Source organism: Hippocampus bargibanti, linkage group LG13 (genome assembly GCF_051943395.1).
Source record: "Hippocampus bargibanti isolate YZ-2025 linkage group LG13, ASM5194339v1, whole genome shotgun sequence".
Classification (NCBI taxonomy): domain Eukaryota; kingdom Metazoa; phylum Chordata; class Actinopteri; order Syngnathiformes; family Syngnathidae; genus Hippocampus; species Hippocampus bargibanti.
Genome location: NC_142746.1, coordinates 20,676,663 through 20,700,174, shown reverse-complemented (window position 1 = coordinate 20,700,174; position 23,512 = coordinate 20,676,663). Strand labels below are relative to the sequence as shown.

General features: G+C 38.0%; 2 protein-coding genes across 4 annotated transcripts in view; one reads left to right on the top strand and one right to left on the bottom strand.

Annotated features, from left to right (window-relative positions):
• Positions 1–5,270, top strand: part of LOC148889685 (VPS10 domain-containing receptor SorCS1-like) — a 116,646-nt gene extending 111,376 nt beyond the window's left edge. For both annotated transcript variants that reach the window (XM_089011884.1, XM_089011883.1), the window contains 2 exons: positions 1,569–1,723; positions 2,829–5,270. In XM_089011884.1, the coding sequence (XP_088868010.1) occupies positions 1,569–1,723; positions 2,829–2,887 (214 nt within the window). In that variant the 3' untranslated portion in view covers positions 2,888–5,270. The remainder of the gene's footprint in view (positions 1–1,568; positions 1,724–2,828) is intronic.
• A 10,938-nt stretch (positions 5,271–16,208) lies between these two features.
• sorcs3b (sortilin related VPS10 domain containing receptor 3b) overlaps positions 16,209–23,512 on the bottom strand; it is a 71,378-nt gene continuing 64,074 nt past the window's right edge. For both annotated transcript variants that reach the window (XM_089011531.1, XM_089011530.1), the window contains exons 25-27: positions 22,930–23,035; positions 22,690–22,850; positions 16,209–19,201 (exon numbers count right to left, since the gene is read on the bottom strand). In XM_089011531.1, the coding sequence (XP_088867657.1) occupies positions 19,137–19,201; positions 22,690–22,850; positions 22,930–23,035 (332 nt within the window). In that variant the 3' untranslated portion in view covers positions 16,209–19,136. The remainder of the gene's footprint in view (positions 19,202–22,689; positions 22,851–22,929; positions 23,036–23,512) is intronic.

The following is a 23,512-nucleotide window of genomic DNA, read 5'->3' as shown; positions in this document are numbered from 1 at the left end:
TCTCAACCAAACTGAGTGCATCTGAATGCATCACTCGACAACCCTCCGCTTCCTTATACGTCACTTCCTTATATGTCACGTCTTCCTCATTGTGACCGACACATTAATATTGTTGTTGTTTTATTTTTGCGAAAATGCTGACATATTTGGCTAAGATCTCCTAAATAGTATGATTTTAAAGCAAGCGGAGGATGGTTTGAAAAGTTAGTGTGCCCTGTGTTTGCCCAAAGACAGCTGGGATAGGTGCCAACACGCCCCGTGGCAGAAAGATACAGAGATTTTTATGTACAGATGTCAATGTTGATGTTAAAAATTGGTGAAAATAAAAGTTTGTTTTTATAGAATTTTACACATGCCATGCTCTGTTATGAAGTTTTTATCCGGTTTATGCGATGAAATAGTTAAAAAGTTATTTTCTAGATTTTGAACGGATTATGATTTTTTACATTGATTTTAATGGAAAGTGCTGTTTCGGTTTTTGAACAAATCGGTTTTCGAACAGGTTTCTGAAACGGATTATGGTCGAAAACCGAGGTATCACTGTAATTCGTAGCAGGTTAGCATAGCGCTAAATCATTTTGGGTCATGAGCTAACGCGTTTCAGTGTTCATACCTGTCAACCTTTCGTACCTTCCCTGTATTTTATACGTTTATGCGGTTTCAAATAATGTACGGCGTGCTACAACTTTACAACACATGTTGTCTGAGCCAAAACGAACCAAAATAAAAGTCACGGCTGTACAATAAATAGCCTGCAGTTAGCTGTTAGCTAACGACAATGCCGCCGCCGATCGCTACTATGGTTACGGCAAACCAGCAGAAGTAATCCTCAATCGTATTATTTTTTTAATCTCTGTGTACGATCGATAATGCGCGGTACGCTGTCTGCATTTCCGCTTATGTTAGCATATTTTCATCACTTCCTGTCCGCCGTACTACAACTTTTATACGTGAATTGTAATAATTCATAAGGGCACGTATAATAATAATAATAATAAGAATAATAATAATACATTTCATTCATAAGCGCCTTTCAAAACTCTCAAGGTCACTTTACAGTCACAAGTTTTCCTGTGGGTGAGCAGCGGCAGCCACACGCACTAGCGTTCAGTTCACCCCAGAAGTAACTTAAATAGATAGGAAGCTAGCTAGCTCGCTAATAGATAGTTAATAATAATAACTTAGCTAGATTAATAAATTAGCTAAAGTTGACAGGTATGGCCAGCAGAGAAGGCTTTGCAGGCCTTGACAATCCGCCACTGCATTTGACCCAATGGTAACAGACGAAAGAAAAGGAGTCGTAGGATTGACCCTTGAGGGATCCCATAAGGGTCTTTGCAGTGCCATCAATAAATTAGCTGTTGCCTCGCTCATATACAAAGCAGTACACCAATTAGCCACAGGGGGCAGTATTTCACAATTATAATTTACAAGTGTGAAGTAGGCTTTAAAGTTTTTTTTTTTGCCATTAGCTGCTCCATCGTTCAGGGCTACGAGTTAACCGGCACTGACCTGACCTTTCAAAAATTCCATTTCCAATAACGTTTGCCCTTTTGACCCCCCACTAGGAAGATCCCAGGCCTCAAAACATACACTACAGAGCAGCCCGACAAAGAGCAAGAGGTCGTACCCACCGTCACCTCCATGACGGACGCTAAAGCCGAGGCGGCCGGCATGACCTCACTGGATCGCGTGGACGTACGCCTCGATTCCAAAAGCGGAGGTACGTTTTATCTTTTATCATAGTGTACGACATCGGTGACAAAAAAAGTAAAAAAAAAAGGAGGCCAAAGAGGCTGGGCGATGAAAAAAAAAGACTATCAAAGGACTTCTCAAGGCTAGCTTTCAACCGTAGCATCAAATCCGAAGCTTTGCGTCGCTCACGCTTAACGGCCTCGCTCTTTTATGACTCGTAACTTCACCTTTGAATAAACGGCGAAGCTTTTTGAAGGTGATATTTCCTGCTTTTTGTGCTTTAAAAAAAAATCGGTGAGAAGGTTTCTTCAGCTGTCATCTTTGAAGGACGTTTCGCTTCTTATCCAAGAGGATTCGTAAGCAAACTAAAATCTTTTGCTGGTAGTTTCGACCCTATATATATCCCTACTGTCCAGACGTGGTGGTGCCAGACTCTGCTATGATTGGTCTCAGGTTGGGGGAGGAGCAGAGGACTACTCCCTGCGGCTACACTGATTACTTCTATTGTCCTGCCTGACTGGCCTGCTACGACTGGTCTGATTGCCCCATTTGATCTGGGATCACCTCATCAGCATAACTAAGCCTACGTTGCCTAAGGAACGATCCAAATTGAACCTCACCCCACCATGGCGATTTAGTGAAGGGTTTTGCTGTTTTATGAAAATAGCTTCTTTTACTCCCTTTTCAAACTATCTGTTTTGCTAAAATTTTAACCTCATTGTCGTCAAATGAATAGTTGCTAGCCTTTAGGTGCATATGTACTGCATATTTAAAACAAATCGTTAAACATATGATCAAACAGTCTAAAGATTGTCTAGTAAACACATTGCCTTGGTGTATTTTGACTTTACGCTAGCAATACTTTATGGCGTCGGTGTCGGGGGGGCGGAGCGATGTGAGTTATTCATCCCGATAAAATAATTAGCGTACGGAGAGCGCCGCCGAAGAGGGTGAAAGCATTTTCATCAGCCGCGGCGGTTTGATTTACTCGTCGCCGCCGCGGCTTAGCGCTTGACCCATCAAAGATGAATGCGCACATGAGACAAAAAAAAACACAACACGTAGCTCCTTATGCTAATAGCAACATAAAACTCCTCCTGTCTCTTTTTTTTTTTTATGTCCCGCTTGGCTAGGCTACCTGCCATTGCACGCCGACATCAAGCTCTCTGATGAAGCGCCCCATGTGTTTTAATGGCGAGCGTCGATGAGGCCTACGCCAAAGCAATACATCTTCCTCTCCTGGCACTTAACTCGTAGCGCCGTCTCCATCGATGCTCTCTCGAGTGTTTCGCTAGCCGCGCGCAAGACGGCGCCTTGCGAGCTCGCAAGGCTAATCCCTCCGAGGAGACGATACACGAGGCCACTTTCCGAATGGGACTCTTTTTTTTTTGGAGGGGGGGACTGGAGGGTATTTTTTGGTGTAATATTTTTATGTAAATAGTGTACAAATAAATAAATAGTGTTCAGAATGGAAGTTAAATGGAAGTTAAAAAAATGCTGTGGAAAAAGTGGGACTACCGTATTTTTCAGTGTATAAGGTGCAGCGCAGTGTAAGGCGCGACCCCCAATGAATGGTGTATTTTCTAACGTTTTCCGTATATAAGGCGCACCGGAGTATAAGGTGCACCTAAAATGATGAAATGTATGAAAAAAAGTTTTAATGTATAAATATGGAAAAGTTTTCCAAATACAGATAACATCCGACTTACGACAGAGTTCCATTCCGACCAAACGGTCATAAGTCAAAATGGTCGTAAGTCGAAATCCATTCAACATCTTGAATAGAGACTCGGAGGCTAAATGACTCGCACACTCCCGCTCGTCTGTATACCTTTACAGATAACATCCGACTTATGACCGAGTTCCGTTCCGACGAAACAGTTGTAAGTCAAAATGGTCGTAAGTCGAAATCCATTTAAAATCTTGAATAGAAACTCGGAGGCTAAATGACGTGCACACTCCCGCTCGTCTGTATTACAGGTAACATCCGACTTACGACCGAGTTCCGTTACGACTTGACTTACGGTCGTAAGTCAAAATGGTCGTAAGTCGAAATCCATTCAACATCTTGAATAGAGATTCGGAGGCTAAATGACTCGCGCACTCCCGCTCGTCTGTATACCTTTACAGATAACATCCGACTTACAACCGAGTTCCGTTCTGACCAAACAGTTGTAAGTCGAAATGGTCGTAAGTCGAAATCCATTCAAAATCTTGAATAGAAACTCGGAGGCTAAATGACGTGCACACTCCCGCTCGTCTGTATTACAGGTAACATCCGATTTACGACCAGACGGTCTTAAGTCAAAATTGTCGTAAGTCGAAATCCATTCAAAATCTTGAATAGTAACTCGGAGGCTAAATGACTCGCACACTCCCGCTCGTCTGTATACCTTTACAGATAACATCCGACTTACGACCGAGTTCCGTTCCGACCAAACAGTTGTAAGTCGAAATGGTCGTAAGTCGAAATCCATTCAACATCTTGAATAGAGACTCGGAGGCTAAATGACTCGCGCACTCCCGCTCGTCTTTATACCTTTACAGATAACATCCGACTTACAACAGAGTTCCGTTCTGACCAAACAGTTGTAAGTCAAAATGGTCGTAAGTCGAAATCCATTAAAAATCTTGAATAGAGACTCGGAGGCTAAATGACTCGCACACTCCTGCTCGTTTGTACAGGTAACATCCGACTTACGACCATCTCGACTTACGACCACCCATACTTACGACCACGACCTCCATACCCTATTTTTAAAATTTTAATTGTACGCCTGGCACCGCAACGTGCTAGCAGGCCGGCAACGCGTAGGACAATTTTGGCCAGCCATCCAGCATCTCACTCTCGCACAGCAATCGACCGTGTGATGGCACCAGAGGGGGGGCAGTTTGCCAGTCATTTCGCCTCTGAGTCACTACTCTACATTTTGAATGGATTTCGACTTAAGACCGTTTTGACTTATGACCGTTTGGTCGGAACAGAACTCGGTCGTAAGTCGGATGTTACCTGTTTAAGGCCTACCACGTTATAAGGCTAGAGTACGACTTCTACAGGGGGGAAATGGAGTCAGTGGCTGCTAGCAGTAGTTGCGTGACCTGCTGTGGCTCAATATGATTTCACATATAAGGCGCACCTTCGTATAAGCCGCAGGGTCATCTTTTGAAGAAAATCAAAGCTTTATACACTGAAAAATACGCTAAATTCTTTTTTATTCTCGCTGCAGACCAAAAATTTGGGTTTGTCAAAAGAAGTTCATGGTACTAATGAGCATTTGGGTTGGTGGGTGCACAACCTGAGCCAAAATCGTACTTTGTGCTTGAATTCATGCAAATCAATGCTCATGTCAAATTATCTTCTCATCCTGGTGAACTTGAAACAAAGGCGCACGTCGTCTTTGGATGGATGGATGAAGAATTTCCTGCTTGTATTATTTAAGTTAAAGACTTGTGGACTTTCTTGCATGATTCTGCTTTGTATATTTTTTATATATTCGGGAAAAAATGATGTAAATTGTAAAATGTTCAGTTCTCAGTTAGAGTGATGTGATTATTCTGTGGGTTGTTGGTGTTTGTTTTTTTGCAGGATAAAGTCAAAACCTAAGAAAACTCTGTTGTGGTGTTCTTCGCCCCAAAAAAAAGGCCATTTATATAGTAAGGCGTTTTTAGATGAAAAAATGACCCTGTATAGTAAGGCGTTTTTAGCGGAAAAAAACGACCATGTATAGTAAGGCGTTTTTAGCCGAAGAAAAGACCATGTATCGTAAGGCGTTTTTAGCCGAAAAAAACAACCATGTATAGTAAGGCCTTTTTCGCAGAAAAAAATGACCATGTATAGTAAGGCGTTTTTAGCCCAAAAAATGAACTTGTATAATAAGCCGTTTTTAGCCGAAAAAAACGACCATGTATAGTAAGGCGTTTTTCGCAGAAAAAAATGACCATGTATAGTAAGGCGTTTTAGCCCAAAAAAATGAACTTGTATAATAAGGCGTTTTTAGCCAAAAAAAACGACCATGTATAGTAAGGCGTTTTTCGCTGAAAAAAATGACCATGTATAGTAAGGCGTTTTTAGCCGAAAAAAAACGACCATGTATAGTAAGGCGTTTCCGCTGCAAAAAACGACCATGTATAGTAAGGCGTTTTTAGCCGAAAAAAACGACCATGTATAGTAAGGCGTTTTCAGCTGCAAAAAAGGACCATGTATAGTAAGGCGTTTTCAGCCGCAAAAAAGGACCATGTATAGTAAGGCGTTTTTAGCCCAAAAACGACCATGTATAGTAAGGCGTTTTCAGCTGCAAAAAACGACCATGTATAGTAAGGCGTTTTTAGCCGAAGAAAAGACCATGTATAGTAAGGCGTTTTTAGCCGGAAAAAAACGACCATGTATAGTAAGGCGTTTTCAGCTGCAAAAAAGGACCATGTATAGTAAGGCGTTTTCAGCCGCAAAAAAGGACCATGTATAGTAAGGCGTTTTCAGCCGCAAAAAAGGACCATGTATAGTAAGGCGTTTTTCGCTGAAAAAACCGACCATGTATAGTAAGGCGTTTTTTGCCGAAGAAAAGACCATGTATAGTAAGGCGTTTTTAGCCGAAAAAAAACTACCATGTATAGTAAGGCGTTTTCAGCTGCAAAAAAGGACCATGTATATAGTAAGGCGTTTTCAGCCGCAAAAAAGGACCATGTATAGTAAGGCGTTTTCAGCCGCAAAAAAGGACCATGTATAGTAAGGCGTTTTTCGCTGAAAGAAACCGACCATGTATAGTAAGGTGTTTTTAGCCGAAGAAAAGACCATGTATAGTAAGGCGTTTTTAGCCGAAAAAAAACGACCATGTATAGTAAGGCGTTTTCAGCTGCAAAAAAGGACCATGTATAGTAAGGCGTTTTCAGCCGCAAAAAAGGACCATGTATAGTAAGGCGTTTTTCGCTGAAAAAAACGACCATGTATAGTAAGGCGTTTTTAGCCGGAAAAAAAAACGACCATGTATTGTAAGGCGTTTTTAGCCGAAAAAAACGACCATGTATAGTAAGGCGTTTTCAGCTGCAAAAAAGGACCATGTATAGTAAGGCGTTTTCAGCCGCAAAAAAGGACCATGTATAGTAAGTCGTTTTTAGCTGAAAAAAATGACCATGTATAGTAAGGCGTTTTTAGCCGAAAAACGACCATGTATAGTAAGGCGTTTTTAGCCGAAAAAAACGACCATGTATATATAGTAAGGTGTTTTTAGCCGAAGAAAAGACCATGTATAGTAAGGCGTTTTTAGCCGGAAAAAAAAACGACCATGTATTGTAAGGCGTTTTTAGCCGAAAAAAACGACCATGTATAGTAAGGCGTTTTCAGCTGCAAAAAAGGACCATGTATAGTAAGGCGTTTTCAGCCGCAAAAAAGGACCATGTATAGTAAGGCGTTTTTCGCTGAAAAAAACGACCATGTATAGTAAGGCGTTTTCAGCTGCAAAAAAGGACCATGTATAGTAAGGGGTTTTCAGCTGCAAAAAACGACCATGTATAGTAAGGCGTTTTTAGCCGAAAAACGACCATGTATAGTAAGGCGTTTTCAGCCGCAAAAAAGGACCATGTATAGTAAGGCGTTTTTAGCCCAAAAAACGACCATGTATAGTAAGGCGTCTTCAGCTGCAAAAAACGACCATGTATAGTAAGGCGTTTTTAGCCGAAAAACGACCATGTATAGTAAGGCGTTTTTAGCCGAAAAAAACGACCATGTATAGTAAGGTGTTTTTAGCCGAAGAAAAGACCATGTATCGTAAGGCGTTTTTAGCCGGAAAAAAAAACGACCATGTATAGTAAGGCGTTTTTAGCCGAAAAACGACCATGTATAGTAAGGTGTTTTTAGCCGAAGAAAAGACCATGTATAGTAAGGCGTTTTTAGCCGGAAAAAAAACACGACCATGTATTGTAAGGCGTTTTTAGCCGAAAAAAACGACCATGTATAGTAAGGCGTTTTCAGCTGCAAAAAACGACCATGTATAGTAAGGCGTTTTCAGCTGCATAAAAGGACCATGTATATAGTAAGGCGTTTTTAGCTGAAAAAAAATGACCATGGATAGTAAGGCGTTTTTAGCCGAAAAACGACCGTGTATAGTAAGGCGTTTTTAGCCGAAAAAAACGACCATGTATAGTAAGGTGTTTTTAGCCGAAGAAAAGACCATGTATAGTAAGGCGTTTTTAGCCGGAAAAAAAACGACCATGTATTGTAAGGCGTTTTTAGCCGTAAAAAACGACCATGTATAGTAAGGCGTTTTCAGCTGCAAAAAAGGACCATGTATAGTAAGGCGTTTTCAGCCGCAAAAAAGGACCATGTATAGTAAGCCGGTTTTAGCCAAAAAAATGACCATTTATAGTAAGGCGTTTTTAGCCGAAAAAAAACGACCATGTATAGTAAGGCGTTTTCAGCCGCAAAAAACGACCATGTATAGTAAGGCGTTTTCAGCTGCAAAAAACAACCATGTATAGTAAGCCGGTTTTAGCCAAAAAAATGACCATTTATAGTAAGGCGTTTTTAGCCGAAAAAAACGACCATGTATAGTAAGGCGTTTTCAGCCGCAAAAAACGACCATGTATAGTAAGGCGTTTTCAGCTGCAAAAAACGACCATGTATAGTAAGGCGTTTTTAGGCGAAAAAAACGACCATGTATAGTAAGGTGTTTTTAGCCGAAGAAAAGACCATGTATAGTAAGGCGTTTTTAGCTGAAAAAAAATGACCATGTATAGTAAGGCGTTTTTAGCCGAAAAAAACGACCATGTATAGTACGGCGTTTTTTGCACGACAAAAACGACCATGTATAGTAAGGCGTTTTTAGCCGAAAAACGACCATGTATAGTAAGGTGTTTTTAGCCGAAAAAAACCGACCATGTATAGTAAGGCATTTTTATCCGAAAAAAACGACCATGTATAGTAAGGCGTTTTCAGCTGCAAAAAAGGACCATGGATAGTAAGGCGTTTTTTGCACGACAAAAACGACCATGTATAGTAAGGCGTTTTCAGCCGACAAAAACGACCATGTATAGTAAGGCGTTTTCAGCTGCAAAAAAGGACCATGTATAGTAAGGCGTTTTTAGCCGACAAAAACGACCATGTATAGTAAGGCGTTTTCAGCCGCAAAAAAGGACCATGTATAGTAAGGCGTTTTTTGCACGACAAAAACGACCATGTATAGTAAGGCGTTTTCAGCCGAAAAAAACCACCATGTATAGTAAGGCGTTTTCACCCGCAAAAAAGGACCATGTATAGTAAGGCGTTTTTAGCCGACAAAAACGACCATGTATAGTAAGGCGTTTTCAGCCGCAAAAAAGGACCATGTATAGTAAGGCGTTTTTTGCACGACAAAAACGACCATGTATAGTAAGGCGTTTTCAGCCGAAAAAAACGACCATGTATAGTAAGGCGTTTTCACCCGCAAAAAAGGACCATGTATAGTAAGGCGTTTTTAGCCGGAAAAACGACCATGTATAGTAAGGCGTTTTCAGCTGCAAAAAAGGACCATGTATAGTAAGGCGTTTTTTTTGCACGACAAAAACAACCATGTATAGTAAGGCGTTTTTTGCACGACAAAAACGACCATGTATAGTAAGGCGTTTTCAGCCAATAAAATGGTGATTTAGCTCAGTTGTAGATTGCATGCTTTGCATGCGTGCTGTTCCTGGTTCAATTCCTAGCATTTCCATTTTGGGTCATGCACAGGAGCCATTTTTAGCTGAAAAAACGACCATGTATAGTAAGCCGTTTTCAGCCGCAAAAAAGGACCATGTATAGTAAGGCGTTTTTAGCCAAAAAATGACCATGTATAGTAAGGCGTTTTCAGCCGCAAAAAAGGACCATGTATAGTAAGGCGTTTTTAGCCAAAAAATGACCATGTATAGTAAGGCGTTTTCAGCCGCAAAATAGGACCATGTATAGTAAGGCGTTTTTAGCCGAAAAAAAAGGACCATGTATAGTAAGGCGTTTTTTGCACGACAAAAACGACCATGTATAGTAAGGCGTTTTTAGCCGAAAAAAAACGACCATGTATAGTAAGGCGTTTTCAGCTGCAAAAACGACCATGTATAGTAAGGCGTTTTTAGCCGAAAAAAAACGACCATGTATTGTAAGGCGTTTTTAGCCGAAAAAAAACGACCATGTATAGTAAGGCGTTTTTCGCCGAAAAAAAGGACCATGTATAGTAAGGCGTTTTCAGCTGCAAAAAAGGACCATGTATAGTAAGGCGTTTTTTGCATGACAAAAACGACCATGTATAGTAAGGCGTTTTTAGCCGACAAAAACGACCATGTATAGTCAGGCGTTTTCAGCCGCAAAAAAGGACCATGTATAGTAAGGAATTTTTAGCCGGAAAAACGACAATGTATAGTAAGGCGTTTTTAGCCGAAAAACGACCATGTATAGCAAGGCATTTTTAGCCGAAAAAAACGACCATGTATAGTAAGGCGTTTTCAGCTGCAAAAAAGGACCATGTATAGTAAGGCGTCTTTTGCATGACAAAAACGACCATGTATAGTAAGGCGTTTTTAGCCGACAAAAACGACCATGTATAGTAAGGCGTTTTCAGCCGAAAAAAACGACCATGTATAGTAAGGCGTTTTCACCCGCAAAAAAGGACCATGTATAGTAAGGCGTTTTTAGCCGGAAAAAACGACCATGTATAGTAAGGTGTTTTCAGCCAATAAAATGGTGATTTAGCTCAGTTGTAGAGTGCATACTTTGCATGCGTGCTGTTCCCGGTTCAATTCCTAGCATTTCCATTTTGGGTCATGCACAGGAGCCATTTTTAGCTGAAAAAACGACCATGTATAGTAAGGCGTTTTCAGCCGCAAAAAAGGACCATGTATAGTAAGGCGTTTTTAGCCAAAAAATGACCATGTATAGTAAGGCGTTTTCAGCCGCAAAAAAGGACCATGTATAGTAAGGCGTTTTTAGCCAAAAAATGACCATGTATAGTAAGGCGTTTTCAGCCGAAAAAACGACCATGTATAGTAAGGCGTTTTTAGCCGAAAAAAAGGACCATGTATAGTAAGGCGTTTTTTGCACGACAAAAACGACCATGTATAGTAAGGCGTTTTCAGCTGCAAAAACGACCATGTATAGTAAGGCGTTTTTAGCCGAAAAACGACCATGTATAGTAAGGCGTTTTTAGCCGAAAAACGACCATGTATAGTAAGGCGTTTTCAGCTGCAAAAAACGACCATGTATAGTAAGGCGTTTTTAGCCGAAAAACGACCATGTATAGTAAGGCGTTTTTAGCCGAAAAAAAACGACCATGTGTAGTAAGGCGTTTTCAGCTGCAAAAAAGGACCATGTATAGTAAGGCGTTTTTAGCCCCAAAAAAGGACCATGTATAGTAAGGCGTTTTTTGCATGACAAAAACGACCATGTATAGTAAGGCGTTTTTAGCCGAAAAAAGGACCATGTATAGTAAGGCGTTTTCAGCTGCAAAAAAGGACCATGTATAGTAAGGCGTTTTTAGCCGGAAAAACGACAATGTATAGTAAGGCGTTTTTAGCCGAAAAACGACCATGTATAGCAAGGCATTTTTAGCCGAAAAAAACGACCATGTATAGTAAGGCGTTTTCAGCTGCAAAAAAGGACCATGTATAGTAAGGCGTCTTTTGCATGACAAAAACGACCATGTATAGTAAGGCGTTTTTAGCCGACAAAAATGACCATGTATAGTAAGGCGTTTTCAGCCGCAAAAAAGGACCATGTATAGTAAGGCGTTTTTTGCACGACAAAAACGACCATGTATAGTAAGGCGTGTTCAGCCGAAAAAAAACGACCATGGATAGTAAGGCGTTTTCAGCTGCAAAAAAGGACCATGTATAGTAAGGCGTTTTTCGTCGAAAAAAAGGACCATGTATAGTAAGGCGTTTTCAGCTGCAAAAACGACCATGTATAGTAAGGCGTTTTTAGCCGAAAAACGACCATGTATAGTAAGGCGTTTTTAGCCGAAAAAAAAACGACCATGTATAGTAAGGCATTTTTAGCCGAAAAAAACGACCATGTATAGTAAGGCGTTTTCAGCTGCAAAAAAGGACCATGTATAGTAAGGCGTCTTTTGCATGACAAAAACGACCATGTATAGTAAGGCGTTTTTAGCCGACAAAAATGACCATGTATAGTAAGGCGTTTTCAGCCGCAAAAAAGGACCATGTATAGTAAGGCGTTTTTTGCACGACAAAAACGACCATGTATAGTAAGGCGTGTTCAGCCGAAAAAAACGACCATGGATAGTAAGGCGTTTTCAGCTGCAAAAACGACCATGTATAGTAAGGCGTTTTTAGCCGAAAAACGACCATGTATAGTAAGGCGTTTTTAGCCGAAAAAAAACGACCATGTATAGTAAGGCATTTTTAGCCAAAAAAAACGACCATGTATAGTAAGGCGTTTTCAGCTGCAAAAAAGGACCATGTATAGTAAGGCGTTTTTCGCCGAAAAAAAGGACCATGTATAGTAAGGCGTTTTCAGCTGCAAAAACGACCATGTATAGTAAGGCGTTTTTAGCCGAAAAACGACCATGTATAGTAAGGCGTTTTTAGCCGAAAAAAAAAAACGACCATGTATAGTAAGGCATTTTTAGCCGAAAAAAACGACCATGTATAGTAAGGCGTTTTCAGCTGCAAAAAAGGACCATGTATAGTAAGGCGTTTTTTGCACGACAAAAACGACCATGTATAGTAAGGCGTTTTTAGCCCCAAAAAATGACCATGTATAGTAAGGCGTTTTTTGCATGACAAAAACGACCATGTATAGTAAGGCGTTTTTAGCCGACAAAAACGACCATGTATAGTAAGGCGTTTTCAGCCGCAAAAAAGGACCATGTATAGTAAGGCGTTTTTTGCACGACAAAAACGACCATGTATAGTAAGGCGTGTTCAGCCGAAAAAAACGACCATGTATAGTAAGGCGTTTTCAGCTGCAAACAAGGACCATGTATAGTAAGGCGTTTTTAGCCGGAAAAACGACCATGTATAGTAAGGCGTTTTCAGCCGAAAAAAACGACCATGTATAGTAAGGGGTTTTCAGCTGCAAAAAAGGACCATGTATAGTAAGGCGTTTTTTGCACGACAAAAACGACCATGTATAGTAAGGCGTTTTTAGCCCCAAAAAAGGACCATGTATAGTAAGGCGTTTTTTGCATGACAAAAACGACCATGTATAGTAAGGCGTTTTTAGCCGACAAAAACGACCATGTATAGTAAGGCGTTTTCAGCTGCAAAAAAGGACCATGGATAGTAAGGCGTTTTTTGCATGACAAAAACGACCATGTATAGTAAGGCGTTTTCAGCCGACAAAAACGACCATGTATAGTCAGGCGTTTTCAGCCGCAAAAAATTACCATGTATAGTAAGGCGTTTTTAGCCGGAAAAACGACAATGTATAGTAAGGCGTTTTTAACCGGAAAAACGACCATGTATAGTAAGGCGTTTTCAGCTGCAAAAAAGGACCATGTATAGTAAGGCGTTTTTAGCCGGAAAAACGACAATGTATAGCAAGGCGTTTTTAGCCGAAAAAAGGACCATGTATAGTAAGGCGTTTTCAGCTGCAAAAAAGGACCATGTATAGTAAGGCGTTTTTAGCCGGAAAAACGACAATGTATAGTAAGGCGTTTTTAGCCGAAAAACGACCATGTATAGCAAGGCATTTTTAGCCGAAAAAAACGACCATGTATAGTAAGGCGTTTTCAGCTGCAAAAAAGGACCATGGATAGTAAGGCGTTTTTTGCATGACAAAAACGACCATGTATAGTAAGGCGTTTTTAGCCGACAAAAACGACCATGTATAGTCAGGCGTTTTCAGCCGCAAAAAAGGACCATGTATAGTAAGGCGTTTTTAGCCGGAAAAACGACCATGTATAGTAAGGCGTTTTCAGCTGCAAAAAAGGACCATGTATAGTAAGGTGTTTTTAGCCCCAAAAAAGGACCATGTATAGTAAGGCGTTTTTAGCCGAAAAAAGGACCATGTATAGTAAGGCGTTTTCAGCTGCAAAAAAGGACCATGTATAGTAAGGCATTTTTTGCACGACAAAAACAACCATGTATAGTAAGGCGTTTTTGGCCGAAAAAACGACCATGTATAGTAAGGCGTTTTCAGCTGCAAAAAAGGACCATGTATAGTAAGGCGTTTTTAGCCAAAAAACGACCATGTATAGTAAGGCGTTTATAGCCGAAAAAAAGACCATGTATAGTAAGGCGTTTTCAGCTGCAAAAAAGGACCATGTATAGTAAGGCGTTTTTTGCACGACAAAAACGACCTTGTATAGTAAGGTGTTTTTAGCCCCAAAAAAGGACCATGTATAGTAAGGCGTTTTTTGCATGACAAAAACGACCATGTATAGTAAGGCGTTTTTAGCCGAAAAACGACCATGTATAGTAAGGCGTTTTCAGCTGCAAAAAAGGACCATGTATAGTAAGGCGTTTTTAGCCAAAAAACAACCATGTATAGTAAGGCGTTTATAGCCGAAAAAAACGACCATGTATAGTAAGGCGTTTTCAGCTGCAAAAAAGGACCATGTATAGTAAGGCGTTTTTTGCACGACAAAAACGACCATGTATAGTAAGGCGTTTTTAGCCGAAAAACGACCATGTATAGTAAGGCGTTTTCAGCTGCAAAAAAGGACCATGTATAGTAAGGCGTTTTTAGCCAAAAAACGACCATGTATAGTAAGGCGTTTATAGCCGAAAAAACGACCATGTATAGTAAGGCGTTTTCAGCTGCAAAAAAGGACCATGTATAGTAAGGCGTCTTTTGCATGACAAAAACGACCATGTATAGTAAGGCGTTTTTTGCATGACAAAAACGACCATGTATAGTAAGGCGTTTTTACCCGAAAAATGACCATGTATAGTAAGGCGTTTTTAGCCAAAAAAACGATCATGTATAGTAAGGCGTTTTTAGCTAAAAAAAACCACGATGTATACTAAGGCGTTTTTGACCCCAAAAACCACACCACGTATAGTAAGGTGTTTTTACCCAGAAAAACACAATGTATAGTACATAAATAAGATGTATTAAGTTCTGTGGGACACCAAATTTTGCAGCGCACAATTGATTTTTTTCTGTTTAGGCTCTTCTGCCACAGATGGGGGAGAAAAAAAAACCAACAACAACAATATAAGTTCAAATGTTTCTGTCGCTTCGAAAACTTTTCACTTTGCTTCGTTTCTCACCAAAAAGTTCACCGGCGGCCCGATCGTCTAAGGACAATTAGCATCTAAGGACAATTAGCAGCAACGTAGCGGCAGGAATCAAATGGGCCGCTTGTACCGACTTTCCCGCTGCGCGCCAAATTAATTATCCTTAGCCCCCTGGAAGAAAGAAAGTTTGAGAGTCGCACCTCCAATGAGCAATTCACCCCCCCCCACCCCCTCCCTCCACCACCACACGCGCATAATAACCCGCGGCAAACACCGAGCGCCACAATTCCCGAATTGATGAGCGTCTTTCCTGTCATCGAGTGCGACATTATGGCGGCGGCGGAGCATCCATTAGCGATTGTTGTCGCCATTCAATTAGACTGGAGATTGGGATAAACTCTGCTAGCGCATCCCCGAGCAGTTAGCGAGAGAGATGACCTTTGCCCTGTTCGAAGGCATGATGAAGATTGGTGTGGGGTGTTGAGAGCGGCAAAATGACAAAAGGCTGCGGGTCGATCGGGGGTTAACGGGGAATTCGGGCTTTTTTTGATGGACGTGCTGAGAATATCTTGAATGTCTTCAAAAAAAGTCCCGAAGGAATCGCTTTGCTTTCGGTAAGGAAGGGAAAGAAGCTCACTTTTGAGTGGAAGCTGTCAAATAGACGTCAAATTATTTGGAATGGAAATTACATGACAAAGTGGCCAAAGTCTGGGGGAAAAAGGTACTTTTAAGAGAATAATAATAATCAAACAATAATAATAATAATAATAATAATAATAAGAATAATCACAATAATAATTGCAATAATAGCAATAATAATATTAATGACAATAATAACAATAATAATAGCAATAATAATAATATTATTAATACTAATAATAGTAATGATATTAACAACAATAATAATAGCAATAATAATAGCAGTAATAATAATAACAGTCATAATAACACTAATAATAATAATAATAATAATAATAATAATAATAATAATAATAATAATAATAATAACACTAATAATAACAATCATAATAACACTAATAACAATATTAACAAAAAACAATAATAATAATAACAACGACAATAATAATAATAATAATAATAATAATAATAATAATAATCATCATCATCATAATAATAATAATCATCATCATTATGATAATAATAAATGAAAACATGAACAGTATGAAGTAAAAAAAACTTCAGGCTTCCAATGCTAAACAAAATCAAATGTCCGTCAAGGAAAGCCTACTAGAACAAAGGAAGTGTATTTGGGAGCGTAGGGGGGACATATATATATATATATATATATATATATATATATATATATATATATATATATATATATATATATATATATGTGTGTCATTTGATCAAGGGGGTGTAGACTTTTTATATCCTTCGTAAAAATAAATCTCCTAAATATTTTTATAAATACTGTCAGTACATAATCTCAAAAATATACATTATTTTAAGTTATATAGTATGCAAGAAAGTTACTTTGAATCCTTTGAAATTTGTCATGACTTTAAAACAGAACAAAAACACACCAAAAAACATGTTTTTTGGTTATTGCGTCATGGAGTGAAGACATCTTTCCAAAATAATCACACATTCAAAAATATCCCACTAAGACCTTTAATTTGAGGTATGACTTGATGTGGTTTGTAGCAAATGGACTTTTGACCTTATCGGTGAACCAAAAACTTGTTTTGGTGGCCATCTTGTCATCCAACAATGATATACAGTATTTACAAAATAATGACATATTTGAACATTTTCCCTAAATACCTTGACATTGATTTCATTTGTCCTCAAACAGATTTCCTGACCCTTTTTTTGGGGTCAACTTTAACGATAAACTTTTTATTTTTTTGGTGGTGCTTCATCATATCATCTGATTCAGACATTACAGATCCCAACAGGTTTCATCGGCTATCCAATAGAGGGGGAATAAAACTGTGTCATACAAAAATACATTTATTCTGAACAGTTTCCAAATGTACTCACAGTAAGAAAAACGACAAACACAACAACAACAAAAAAGAAATCATGCTCATTGCCGGCCATCGCACAAGTGGCGTTTCATTTTTTTTTTGTTTATTTCATGTGCCAATAAAGCTTTCAACTCACTATGACAGAGAACAATTGCTCACCCTAATGTATATTCCTCAATGTATTTTTTTTTTTTTTACAATTGATTAGGACATGCGAGTGTCAAAATACTGATAAGGAGTCGATTGGTGATGAGACGTTACTGGACAAGGAGGCAATGAGTTCAAAATGGCGCCGTCGATCCGTCCACTTCTTTGTCTTGGTTTTATGTACACGTGTCGGGTTCCAAAATGTCTGTCGACTCAGCAGTCAAACTGTCGCATCGTCGTGTTTGTTCGCTTTTGGCGGGCCGCTCTCATGAGAGTTCAGTCGGAATTCGGACAAAAGGGTGATCGGACGTAGAAAACGGGGCACACTTGAGGCTTTTGTTTGTTTTTTTTTTTTTTTAATACAGTGAACCTCCATTTTGTTTGTTTGTTAGTTTTTTTTTTTTTTAACAGGAATTTAGTGCAGTTTAACGATCAGTTAAGAAAGAATCCGAAAGGTGTTCCGTGACTTAAAGCTCCGTTTATATGGAAATTGACGTGAAAGCGCCGCCGGGCTAGCATTGCGAGCGTCACGAAAAGCCACCAAAACAAGCTAGCCGTGACGTTAGCGACACGAGCACGAAGGCATTTTGACGTCAATTTGAGCTGGATTATGTCAAAATGTAATTAATTTGGTCTCCCCCAAATAAATACATACATACATAAATACTAAAAATAAAACAAAATGAGATGTAACAAACAGATTCCCAGGCACAAGAAATGGACTAGTGAATTCACCATTGACAGAAAAGTAAACATTTTAACAGCATAGCTCATGTATGGATATTAGCCTTGTGATGTTAGCGTTAAGCTAGCGGTGTACCTCTCGTCGCAATTTGATGATTTGTTTGAAAATGTTGATGTTTAGATTGATGAATTTTTGATTCTTTTGTGATCTATATCGGTTGAATTTCAACTGTGAGTGGTAAAACGTTTTACATTTGGCCTTTTCATCGGCAAAGTGAGTTAGCTAGCGTAGCATCTCAAAGTGGTGTAATTTGATGCAGTTTAACAATTGGTTAAGACACAATCCGAATGGAGTTCCGTCAGTTAAAGCTCCGTTTATACTGAAATTGATGTCAAAGCGCGGCTGGGCTAGCATTGCGAAAGTCACAAAAAGCCACCAAAACAAGCTAGCCTTGACGTTAGCGACACGAGCACGAAGGCATTTTGACGTCAATTTGAGCTGGATTATGTCAAAATGGCGGAGCCCTGAGATGGACAAATTTATCTGGTCTCCCTCAAATAAATATATAAATAAATACATATATAAAAAAATACATACATAAATAGTAAAAATAAAACAAAATAAGATGTAACAAACACCTCTCTAGGCACGAGAAATGGACTAGTGAATTCACCATTGACAGAAAAGTAAACATTTTAACAGCATAGTATGGATTGTGTATGTATGGATTTTAGCCTTGTGATGTTAGCTTTAAACTAGCGGCATATCGCTAGTCGCAAATTGATGATTTGTTTGAAAATGTTGAGATTGATAAATTTTTTTGTGATCTATACGGCGGTTGACCTTCAACCGTGAGTGGTAAAACGTTATACGTTTGGCCTTTTCATCGGCAAAGTGAGTTAGCTAGCGTAGCATCTCAAAGTGGTGTTTTTCGACAGCGAGATTAGCCGCAGGGGCGTCGGACAACTACTTTTTGAGAACATCCATACACATTTCACAATTTGAAATCCGTTTACTGCTTATGGGCGGAGTAAACATATTTATTTTTTTTATTATTTATTATTTTATTCAGTTTCTGTCAAACGCAATTCACAAGTTCACTGCTGTGTGCTTTTTGGCCCCAAAAAGATTGTTCTTCTTGCCATATTTGTGCAGTAGTGCAGTTTGACACATAATTTCGAATGATCTTTTGCTTTTTCTTTGTTTTTTTACACCATTTCCTACTTAAAAACCTCATGACACCCTTTAAACACTTCCTCACAGTCCAGTTTATCGATCGTCTTTCCCTAACGTATTGTAAAGTTAGCTACTCAACTCGTGAGTGTGAAAACATGACTGGGAGGAAAACGAGAGCGACCATTGGCATGAAAGAACTATTCTTAAAAAGAGAAGCTAACAAACGCCAACGATCGCAGTACATTTGAAAACGACGACATTGTGTGTACTTACTGGGTAAGAGTGTGCCAGTGTCATTAGACGTTTGTACAGTTTGGATATTCCCTGGTGACGATTCGCTCCAGATTCCTCCCCTGTGATGCTGGAAAGCAAGAAGGCAAATTTTAACGCAGAAGTTCGGGCAGAGGGGAAGCCGGTGGTCCGAATTGGATGGACGAACGGATGTTTTATTTATTTATCTATTGATGTCTGTATTTATGTATGATTGCATTTATTTTTTTATTTGTGTATTTGTTCATGCATTTAATTTTGTCTATTTATTTAGTTAATTATTTAAATGTGTGTGTATTTATGTATTTGTGTAGGTGTTTATTTGTATTTTTGTTTATTTATATGTTCATTTATTTACGTATTTATATATTTATTTATGATGTAATTTTTTGTGTGTGTAATTACTTGTATTTATTTATTTTTTTATTTATTTAAATGTGTGTATATTTATGTATTTATATATGTATATATGTATGTATTTATTTATGTATTTATTTCTGTGTATTTTAATTCTGTATTCATTTTTTATTTATGTTTAGATTTTTTAATTGTGTATTTAATTACTGTCTGTCTGTATGCATGTATGTATGTATTTATTCATGTATTTATTTAGTTATGTATTTATTTATATGTGTATTTTAATTATGTATTTTTATATTTATCTATTTATGTTTTGATTTTGATTTATGTGCACAGTTACTTGTATGTATGTATGTATGCATTTATTTATTTATGTATTTATTTACATGTCTATTTTAATTATGTATTTATTTTTTATTTATCCATTTATGTTTTGATTTTTTGATTTATGTGTATAATTACTTTTATTTATTTATGTCTATTTATTTTCATGGTAATGTCAAAGATTCACAATTGTGTTTCCCCCCCCCTGCTCGCAGGATGAAATTTACCTTTTTTTGGGGAAAATATTATATTTAATGCACATTGCTAATTTTATTTTGAAAAATACGCTTCGATTTTTAATATTGAAGTTGTGTATTGTCTGTTGTTTTTTTTCTTCAGGGACAATTTTTTTTCTTGTTGAATTTTAAGATGTTATATATTTGTACAATTTTTTATCTGAATTATGTATATTATTAATATAAATTGAATTCTTTTTTACATTTGGATATGTCTAAGTATTTTTACTGGGTTTAATATAAATATATTTTTTATCACTTTTTTGGTCGTTTTTCATTGTTGATTGTAGACCTGTCATGTTATTTTATTTGATTTATTTAGTTAGATTTGTTTTAATAGTTTAAAAATGAGTTTATCTACTTGATTCATTCCTTGAAAAACATTTTTTTTTTTTTTTATTCAATGTTATTTATTAACATTATCAACAGCATTATTGTAATTGTACAGTATCTCATTTATTTATGTTTTTTTTTTTTTATTCTGAAGGCACCCGATCCGTTTTTCACTAAAGCAATTGAACCACTTTTAATGTCTGAGCTATTAATCCTCATGTAATCCGAGGGGCGACCCTCCAACGATGAGAGCCCATGATGGATTTGACGCTTTTGGCACACCTGATTAGAAACGCTTTCATTTTAAAAGAAGACTCCAAGTGAGACTTGAGGGATTCGATGGAAAAGAAAAAAAGAAAAAAAGAAGAAAAAGGTAAATCACTTTCACCCCACGAGCTTGAAGGAAAAAAAAAAATCGTCAACAACCATCGCTCGTTTCACACTGGCGACCACTTGGAAAGAAAGAAGCAGCAGGAGAGGTAGAAAAGGTGTCAAGAAGAAAAAAAAAAGCCTGCAGCCTTTGCGTCGTGTGAGAAGGATTGAAACGAATGCTTCTGTCAATCAAAAGTAAGTTATGTGAGAATTTGTGGCGTGGGGTGATTTGTATCTCATTGATGGGCAGCGTGGTGGATGAGTGTTAAAAGGACAACCGACACCACTTTTTTTCTTTCCTAACTGACATCAGAAAAACGTTTTATAGCATCTAAAATACTCAAACACGCAGTATGATATTTTTAGTCAAATGCAAAACAATAAAAATGACTGAAAGTGTCTAAAAACTACTTCAAATCAAAACCGGAAGTGGCCAGTTTCAGAAGGTCCCGCCCCCTTGTTCGTGGTGTCACGCCAAGACAGCTTGCCTTGCTCGAGAATCAAAACAATGGCTTCAGATTCGGAGAAGATGCTTTCTTGTTACTCATCCAGTTATGAATATGATTCAAATAGTTCTGAAGAGGAAAGCATACATGTTTGCAATCCATTAAAGAATTTATTCCGTGTCATTTTGATGCATATGGAGAGAAATGTAGTGACTAAGTCTTTAGTAGTACCCAAAAAAGGCAGATGATGGCGACAAAGCTGCATGGAAATTGTCTCCTGGGAAGTTTTGTCAACTAGTATCAAATAGTAGTCTTGGTGCAACATACAACGATTCACCATAGCGTTATATATGTTTTCCTTCTAATTTCGCCATCAACACGGATCAACATGAAGTTTTCAGACCAAACAAAGTAGCGCAAAATACATTGACGTGATGGAAGGACTGCTACGATGTGTCTTTTTTTTCGGTCAGGGGCGTTCCTTCAGTGACGTAGGGTGAGGACTCGTCACCAACTCAAAAACAAGACTTCCTGAATATTCAGTGAGTCTTAAAATGTAAAATATAGCTATATGCAGTGGAATCTTTGTAAAATATGCTCAGTAGAAGTTATTTGAAGCCATTTTACAAATTATGGACACAACTTGTCCGGAGGCGTCGGTTGTCCTTTAAGCCCCTTTGAGAGTACTCCAGCTGCCTTTCCCCTTTTTTTGTCACAATCGTTAATTTTATGTCATTTTATTGATTCTTGTCATGCGTGAATTGTAAAAAAAAAATAGTTGTTCTATATTTTATTTGTAGGTATGAGCGTATTTTAGTATTATTTACCATTTCGTGCACGCTGTATCCCGATAACATAAGATGTTGAATGCAGCAAATGATTAAAATTATCTTGCCATTTTTTGATATACAATGGAACCTTGGCTTATGCACTTAATTGGTTCCCAGACAGAGTGTGTAAGGCGAAAAGTGTGTATACCAAAAATTAATTTCCCATAGGAAACCATTAAAATGAGAGTAATCCATTGCCAGGTCTCCATAAAATATAATTTTTAACTAAATAAGCCTTAAAAATACACACAATATACCTTAATAATAATATATAATAATAATACTTTTTCTGTTATGAGTGTAGGTAGTTCACATCAAAATTGAGTATTCCTTGGGGGGGATTTTATTTTGATTTAACGTGTCATGAATATTTCGTTTTTGTAATTGTATTTATTTTGAAATTCTACTGCGGTTTCCTTTTTGTTTGGATTATGTTAGCAAATTTCATAAATCTCAGCAGGTGCACGCAAGGGTGCGGACGCCTAGCGAGCTTTCTTGACGTCAACGGCATTCATAAGCCTCCTGCGGTGACAGCTTCACTTGAAATCCCATATTAACGTGTCACATATGCTCCGGCGCTCTATTTCACGCTGTCATGTTGGTGTCCAAGCTGTCGTTTGTCACGTGACGGCATTAAAAAAAAAAAAGAAATAAAATACAAATTAAAATGAAGCTCACCTCGTTTCTTGGCGTCAAGCTCCTTTTCTATAAAGTTCTTCTCTGAGGGAAAGTCGGAAAGGTTGACCTTGGACATGTCGTCCTTCTGACTGACCGTGCTGATCACCTCCGATTCCTTTTCGCGACTATCCTCCGTCTCAACGTGGATCCAAGGGATTTTCCTTTTTTTTGGGACAGATAATAAGGCTTAAAAAAAGAACCTAAATTTGAGGGGACTCTGACGGGGTTAGGGGTCCTCACCTTTTGAACTTGTAAATGAAGAATGCAGCTAAACCCACAAGCACCACCGAGATGAGCACCAACATGGCCGACCCACTGTGAAGGGCGGTCGAATCCACCAGTGGCGCTAAAATGATTTAAAAAAAAAATATAATACAAATTAAATAACATTTTTTTTAAATTAAAAATTATTGTGTGAAAATATCAAGATCATTTTTATTTTTTTCTGCCTGACTACAATGCAAATAAAGGAATCAACAATTTAGCAATGTTGTTCATGAATAAATAAATGAATAAACGAATAAATAAATGAATAAATACATACATAAATACATGAAAAAAAAATAATGAATGAATAAGTAAATATACATGAATGAATACACAAATAAAGGAATGAATGCATGAATAAATAAATATCTAAAATAAATAAATAAACACATAATAATGATAAATTTCTCCACTGTGAGACTAATAAAGGCATATCCAATCCAATCCAATCCAATAAATACACAAATAAATAAATACATGAATAAATGCATGAATAAATAAGTAAATATATAAAATAAATAAATATATACACAAACGAATGTGTGAATAACTAAAT